The sequence below is a fragment of the Nicotiana attenuata genome, unplaced genomic scaffold (genome assembly GCF_001879085.1).
Source record: "Nicotiana attenuata strain UT unplaced genomic scaffold, NIATTr2, whole genome shotgun sequence".
NCBI lineage: Eukaryota > Viridiplantae > Streptophyta > Magnoliopsida > Solanales > Solanaceae > Nicotiana > Nicotiana attenuata.
Window position 1 is genome coordinate 49,815 of NW_017671937.1, and position 8,199 is coordinate 58,013.

Consider the following 8,199-nt stretch of genomic DNA (forward strand, 5'->3'; position numbering starts at 1 on the left):
CGTTGTTAGCAAACACGCATATGCCACATCAGAACCATGTGTTTACTTGATACACTTAATAATCACTTGAAGTGTCTAAATCGTAAATGGGTCAGTTGACGTGTTTGTTTGACCGTTAAGGACAACTTAAAGAGGTTGTTTATGTATTTCACCTTCTTTTTGGAATTGATTTAAAAATGAAATATTGTCAGTTTGTCACATAAATTGAAACAAAGAATACTACACTCACCATAGTTAATAATTCAAAATATTCATAATATATTTATGAATTTTGCGATCAAAGAACAATCACTCCCTTGATAGTAATAGCACCACATAAGAGGGTGTATTAGTGTTCTTACCATCTACATGGTGAACTGGTCGACCTCCTTCAACTTTAGTTATTTTAATAAAGTTAGTTAGGTAGTTAGATAAGAAATGGGCAAATGACCTCTATTATAGCCTCTTAATTAATCCACGAACATTTGTAACAAATACGTTAAAATTAACTGAAACAGTTAGCTAAAGTAAATCATGGTGAGCATTTAATTCTCCATTCACGGCTGAGATTATTTCCTATCCAAACTAATACAAGGAATGGCATCTGACAGAGTAGTTATGCATAATCCAATTGGTAAACACTATTTTCCTATTTTTCAGACTCCATCAAACCCTCTCTCCTCATTCTTCACATGTTTCTCTTGGTAGATCTAACCTTCAGCAGCTGTTACGGACACTCTCGAACTATATATTAAATTGAAATTTACATACATTTTACTTAGTTTCCAACAATTGTGACAAAAGTGTAGTGGGTGCATAAATACTCGCACCCACTAACTTAATTTACTTATTGGATCCGCTTCTACGTTTTCTGTTGACCCTTATTTTCTTTCGTGTACATCGTAACACCTTCTGTCAATGCCGATCCAACTGCAACACCACCATATTATATATAGAATCAATTCAGTTGGATTTCTTTAGCTAGCTATTTCATCTTGCAAACATAGAAATATTCCAACTTTGAGTCATTAATTGAGTTGTAATTTTGCCATGGCAGGTCCTAGAACACCCCCATATTATAGCCCAACTTACAAGCCCAATGCAGCCAACTTTCCTTCTTCTCCTTACTCTATAAGAATTAATGTTTATACATTGGCCATAGCCATTACGTTCCTCTGCTCTATTACTTATCTCTTTGGCAGAGGATCCATTTCCACCTCTCCTGTTTCTAATGTTGCAGCTACCATCCCTTGCATTCCCTTGAAAATAACATCCACTGCTGCCGCTTCCAATAATTCCAAACTATCATCGTCTTCTTCTTCTTCTTCTACATCGTCACAACTAGACTTCAGCGCCAACCAAGGTGATGACGAAGGTGAAGGCGTAGCGCCTGATGATAGTGTCAAAGTTTACCCGGCATGTGACATCAAGTACAGTGAGTATACTCCGTGTGAGGACCCTCAAAGATCGTTGAAGTTCAAGAGGGACAGATTGATTTATAGGGAGAGGCATTGCCCTGACAAGAGCCAATTGTTGAAATGCCGTATCCCCGCGCCCTACGGTTACAAGAAGCCCTTCAAGTGGCCTAAGAGCAGGGATCTGGCATGGTACGCCAATGTGCCACACAAGGAATTGACTGTCGAAAAGGCCGTACAGAATTGGATCCGAAAAGAAGGAGACAAGTTCAGATTCCCTGGTGGAGGGACTATGTTCCCTAATGGTGCTGATGCCTATGTTGACGACATTGACAAATTGATCAATCTTAAAGATGGTTCCATTAGGACCGCTATTGATACCGGCTGTGGGGTAATTTACCCTTTTTCTTAATGGCTAGACGAATTGTAGGATCCCATTTATCTAAACAAGTTGTGACAATCTATATATGCAGGTGGCAAGTTGGGGAGCTTATCTTTTGTCGCGGGATATCCTAGCGATGTCATTTGCACCGAGGGATACACACGAAGCGCAGGTTCAATTTGCTCTTGAGCGAGGCGTTCCTGCTTTGATTGGAGTGCTCGCGTCCAAGAGACTTCCCTATCCATCTAGAGCTTTTGACATGGCTCATTGCTCTCGTTGCCTTATTCCCTGGGACCAGTATGGTACGTATAATTGATTAAGTAAATAAAAGTGTGTTCTCTAACGTAATTCAATAATGCTTTCTAAATTTGGTTGTACATGCATGCTATAAAAAATTACTTGCATTTTGATCAGATGGAGAATACTTAATGGAAGTTGATAGAGTGCTGAGGCCTGGTGGATATTGGATACTCTCCGGCCCACCAATCCGCTGGAGGAAATACTGGAAAGGCTGGGAAAGAACAAGGGATGACCTAAATGGGGAACAAACCAGAATAGAGGAGGTAGCTAAGAAACTTTGTTGGAAAAAGTTTGTTGAAAAGGATGACATTGCAATTTGGCAGAAGCCATACAATCATTTCCAATGCAAACAACAAAAGAACAAGTTAATGTGTCCTGCCCAAGATACTGATAAAGCCTGGTTTGTGCTTTTCAACTCCTCACAGTTTTAATATTATTCCTTCTGTTTTATTTTACATGGCGCTGTTTGACTAAGGCACGACGTTTAAGAGAACCTGTTCTGAAATAGCATTAATCTTGTTTCGTGTTAAATTCATCATTTGCAGGTATACGGAGCTTTCGACTTGCATAACTCCGTTGCCTCAAGTTTCAAGTGAAGAAGAGGTAGCTGGTGGACAATTGGAAAAATGGCCTAAAAGATTACACGCAATACCACCAAGGATTAGCAGTGGAACTGTTAATGGGGTTACGGCTGAATCTTTTGAGAAGGATTCACAGCTATGGCAAAAAAGAGTTTCTTATTACAAGAGCGTAGATAACAAGCTCAACCAACCGGGCAGATACAGAAATCTTTTAGATATGAATGCTTACTTAGGTGGTTTTGCTGCTAGTTGGGTTGATGACCCTGTTTGGGTAATGAATGTTGTTCCTGTTGAGGCTGAGGTCAATACTCTTGGTGTCATTTATGAACGAGGATTGGTTGGAACATATCAAAACTGGTAAGTTATTCCTAGGTCCTTCTATACAATCAAACGATTTCTCATATCGACCTGCTTCCCTTTATTAAATAATGGGCTAAGGGCGAACCTCTAACCTAATTGTTTTAGTTATGACCAGCCGAAGACATGCCCTCTAGATGCTGCCTTATTCCTGCTTATGCATACTTCATGGCTGATAGGCCTACACACGCTTGTCCCCTCCTGCCTCCCCCCCCCCCCCCCCCCCCCTAAAAAAAGCCTCTAGCATCGATGTTCTTTAGGTACTTGTAGTTGAACGAGCAGGATAAGGTTGTGAGTATTTTATCGAATATGTACCCAGGGGCAAAGCTACACTCTAGTAAGGGTGGTCAATTGACCACCCTTCGTCGGAAAATTACAAGCGTGTATATAGGTAAAATATTAGGTTTTAGAGGTATATAACATATATTGAACACCCTTTGTCGGGGATTTCTTTTTTACTTCTTTCAAGTTTGAAAAAATTCCTGGCTTCGCCATTGTATGTACCTGACTACATGTTAACAGTACCAGAATATATACATGTTAACGACTCATGTAACTTAGTCTAGCATTGAGGCTTAGGTATATTTGTATTTAAAACGAAATTTTGATTGTAGGTGCGAGGCCATGTCAACTTACCCAAGAACATACGATCTTATTCATGCTGATTCAATATTTACTATGTATAAAGACAGGTAACTAAGTTCTACTACTATTATGTTAAATTCTAACATCTTATTTCCCATACAAAGACAGCATTGTAATTGTGAATTCTGAGTGTGTGTTATCATATGATATGTAGATGTGAAATGGAGGACATATTACTAGAAATGGATAGGATATTAAGGCCAGAAGGAAGTGTAATAATTCGAGAAGACGTAGATATATTGGTTGAAGTAAAGAAGATAGCAGATGGGCTGAAGTGGGATACTCTAATTGTGGATCATGAAGATGGGCCAATGGAGAGAGAGAAGCTTCTCTTTGCAGTCAAGTCTTATTGGACTGCTCCAGCTACTCAAGATTCTAATAACACCTCCACCAACCCAAGGATGTTCTAATTTTGTGTTTAAATTACCCTAAACTCTTGTTCATCTGCTTTTTCCCTTCTTTTTTTTTTTTTTTTTTGAGTAAAGTGCAACATTTTACTCTTTTTATTAAATTTTGTATAGGCTAGTCTGTCTAAGCTTTTAAAAGTTTGTAAACCAATTCTATTTGTCCCTTGATATGACTAATAGATTTGTTTAGCTTGAAATGTATCAATCAAACTCTTATTTGATTTTTTCCATTTTTATCTTCTTTCTCCTTTTTAACTAGCAACTTACTCTGCTAGACATGGAGAAACAAGAAGAGAGAATAAAAGATTATGAGAAGGTCAATAGCAGCTGAAAAAGGGCCAAATATCAGCCCTGATGTACATATTGTAAAGAAATAAATATATAATTAAGAACTACATAGATATAATACTACTAAAATAAAGTTAAAGAAAGAAGTATTTATGTATAATAACAGTGCCAAACAAGTTGAAATGAAGGGTGTAATATATCATGATCCAACTACAATGTGCGGGCAAAGGCAAACACACAAGAAAACTGACTTGCCAATGTCTTCAATTAGTTAGTTCACGCAAAGGGTCTCATCTTCCAAACAAGTTTAGCTCTGTGATCATCAACTATAAATACTTCTCCCCTGGGACAAGAAAAAGCAAGTCAGCTACTTTAATTTTCTTTCAGCAATCATTTTGAGTAAGAACTATTCGACCAAATATGGCTAACATCAAGTCAGTTGTTTCACTATTGCTGTTGGGTATGCTGGTGATTGTGCTGCAAAGCAGAGTGATTGAGTGTCAGCAGGGGCAGACATGCTCGGCATCACTTGGGAACCTGAACGTGTGTGCGCCATTCGTGGTGCCAGGGGCACCTAATGCAAGCTCTGAGTGTTGTGCTGCACTCCGATCAATTGATAATGACTGCATGTGCAACACTATGCGCATTTCCGCCCGCCTTCCCTCTCAGTGCAACCTTCCTCCCCTCTCTTGTGCTGGTCAGTATTCACCAATTTTATTAGACTAGTACTATAAAAAGAAGCTTACAGTGATCAAGATTATGTTACATTTCAACTACTGTCTACTGACTTGAATTCTATTTCTTTGCAGCAAACTGAGTTTGATGGAGTCCGTGCCTACCAGTTCCCGGTCAATGGGCGAATAATATCATAGTTCTAAAATAAATAATTTACTTTGTCCCTTCTATCTTTTTTTTTTTCCTTTTTCCGCGGTGCTCTTTATGCTAATGTCGCTCCTCTGTTCTATAACAGAGCAAGGTCAGGAAAGAGTTTGTATTGTCATATGAAATCAATAAAACAAACACTTGAGCTTGCAAATTATTTACGATGTTTTTCTGACTTAGTTTTGTCAATGTATCGCCTCACTAATACCGGAACATAGCCAGCTAGTATCCGCCAATCAATGAATCAAACAAAATCTATGACATTGTACGAGTTCTTGACTTCTTGCCCAACTTTTGGCATGCTTTAGGATATCGGAAGTTGTTTCTACTGCTTTTGGCATACCAAAACCCAGTCGCTGGGCGAATAATATGGTAGTTCTGCAATCAATCTGTTTCAAAAAGATTAGATTTGCACGAGGTTGTTCTTTGACCATATTTTTCTTAAATATTTTATAAATATTTTGAATTATGAATTATTATGACTTATAATACATTTTATGTAGTTTCTGAAAATGTAAATTTTATTTTTAAAAGTTGAAGAACCTATGTCCAAATTTACAGTCAAAGTAAAGTATTTTGACTCTCATACTCCGAACTATGCCAAACTTGGCGCTCTTTATGTTGATAATTTGAAATTCTATTTCTTATTTCCCATGATTGTAAGTTGATTTCTAATGCCTTGGCAAAAATAACACAGGTGGTTCTTTGATAATTTGGTGAAAACAACCGGGAGGGTGGTGATAATCAGGGGCGGATGTAGTGTTATATCCCCGGTCCAATTGAGCACATAACTTTCAGATACAGAGTATAAGTTTGTGTATAAAAATAAACTAAAATTACAACAAATAGTAGATACGAACTCATAACTTCAAATATATAATAAGCTTATTGTTAAAAACCTTAAATGTATTACCAATTTTTGATGAAATACTGTTCTCTTAAACTACAACTAGTAAATATTTTGGGGCCAAATTCTGGGGCACTTTACAAGTACCATTTACCGTTTGAGACCAAAATGAAGGGGCCCATCATATTTTACAGATCAGTATGACACGTATCGCTATGCCATAAACGAAGTCTGAAAGCAGGACCAACCCACCCATATTCCCCCACTACCACGCATTGCCATAGAAACAGTTATATAGTACTCACTATAAATGACAACGAAGACGAGTTGCAGGTATATTTTCGTAAAGATAACTATATTGATATAATTATTAAGGAATCTTTGGCTCACCACTAAAATAATCCCCCCTGTTTCGAAACGTACAAATGAGAGGGTCTAGAGTGTTGAGAGCCAAAGTTTTAAATGTTTGATCTCAATTCAGACGTTACTTTAGTCATATTTCGAAATAAAGTTTAGATAATTATGAACTAAGTATAAAAGGACTATCGCTTATAACTCCTTATACTGATATTTATACAATATATTTTTTGTTTTTTCGCCCGGTGTCGGGTATCCACATTGGGGTTCGACTAAATCTGGATTCGTGCTGGTAAGTCCCACATTAGGGGTAAAGCATTCCCTAACAAAGGCGACTCCATACCAAAAACCCGAAAGCTCTGATATTTATACAATACATCAAAAGTAACAATAAAATATTGTTTGACTTTTCAAATAGTAATAATATCATATACAATGGAATAGATATTGTAACAATATAGGCATTTATTACCTTAAAAAGTCATTATGGATCACAATTTGATCTATTATTACAATAAATCATATGACATGAAATTGGGTACCTGTTATGCAACTGAGTATTGGAGAACGGACATTATAAAGAAAAATTGCCCGTCAAAACTTCGTGCAATAATCCAAATCATGCTCTGACACCAACGAAAGACTAAACTACGGAGCAGAAATTACCAATTGTGTACCTTTTTCATGCAATGAAAATCATTAAATTGCTACCATAATAGTTACCCTAAGTATCCTTCATTTTTCTTGTAAACAAAGTTCTAGCAAAAAGAAACAAAAAGAATTTGTCTGTTTAAAGAAGTGATGAAGAAAGCGCTTGGGTCTTCTTTGGACAGGAGAAATAATAATTATGAGAAAAAACTTAACTACTTCACTTTTTAATAGTATTTTATATATGTGCAGTTTTTGCAGATAGTAACATTCTAAGAGGGTGTTTGGATTGGCTTTTAAGCTGGTGAAATCAGTTATTAATCTCTTTTTAGTTTTTTCCGGTGTTTGACAAAGCTAAAATAAAAAAAGTTAAAAACTGCTTAAACAAGCCAAAAGCAATAAGTTATTTCTGGCTTAAAAGTTATTTTTGTTGAAAAATCACTTTTTAAAACCAATCCAAACGGGCCAGCCCCAACCGACCTACAACCCAGACCAAATACCAAACAACATATATGATGAATCATATATAAAATCGTTTTCTAGCGCGAATAATCTAAAAGAAATATTTAATTGTAATTAGAGATAAACATTGGTTTCAATTAACATAGCATTGACTTATAAAAATCACATTATTCAGTTTAATATTTGTTAGCAAAGAATAGCGAGTGATTCCGTATTTGCTCTCTATACTCAAATGATTGAAATAGTTGTGTTAAGTACCATAAGTTAATTAGTTTTCTTATCATATGTGATAAAAACTAATTAAATATCAATCTTTACTACTAATAAATAGTACTAACACTTATGAAAATAAATTTATTATGGTCAACTAAGACATAAGATAAAGTAATTAATATAATTTTCTTCTAAGTATGAAAAATCCAGTCGAAGTCCCTCATTATAAATTTAAAATTAAAATGACTATATATAATCATTAGAAACAAACGGAATAATAAGAGTAACTCTTTTTTTTTANTATATATATATATATATATATATATATATATATATATATATATATATATATATATATATCTTTTAAAAAAACAATTACGTGCGCTTAAACTTAAGCTCTTAAAATAACAACCAAACATAATTAGTTATAGCATCA

At 35.8% G+C, this 8,199-nt stretch overlaps 2 protein-coding genes across 2 annotated transcripts; both read left to right on the forward strand.

Annotated features, from left to right (window-relative positions):
- The first annotated feature begins 766 nt into the window (after positions 1-766).
- LOC109210953 (probable methyltransferase PMT15) lies at positions 767-4,296 on the forward strand. The gene is made up of 6 exons (XM_019374438.1): positions 767-1,785; positions 1,868-2,078; positions 2,191-2,476; positions 2,622-3,014; positions 3,629-3,706; positions 3,814-4,296. Exons 1-6 carry the CDS (start codon positions 1,030-1,032, stop codon positions 4,067-4,069), a joined length of 1,980 nt encoding a protein of 659 aa, XP_019229983.1. The 5' UTR covers positions 767-1,029; the 3' UTR covers positions 4,070-4,296.
- A 407-nt stretch (positions 4,297-4,703) lies between these two features.
- Positions 4,704-5,393, forward strand: LOC109210949 (protein 108-like). The gene is made up of 2 exons (XM_019374433.1): positions 4,704-5,051; positions 5,164-5,393. The coding sequence occupies exons 1-2, from the start codon at positions 4,775-4,777 to the stop codon at positions 5,169-5,171; spliced, it is 285 nt and encodes a 94-aa protein (XP_019229978.1). The 5' UTR covers positions 4,704-4,774; the 3' UTR covers positions 5,172-5,393.
- Positions 5,394-8,199: the final 2,806 nt, after the last annotated feature.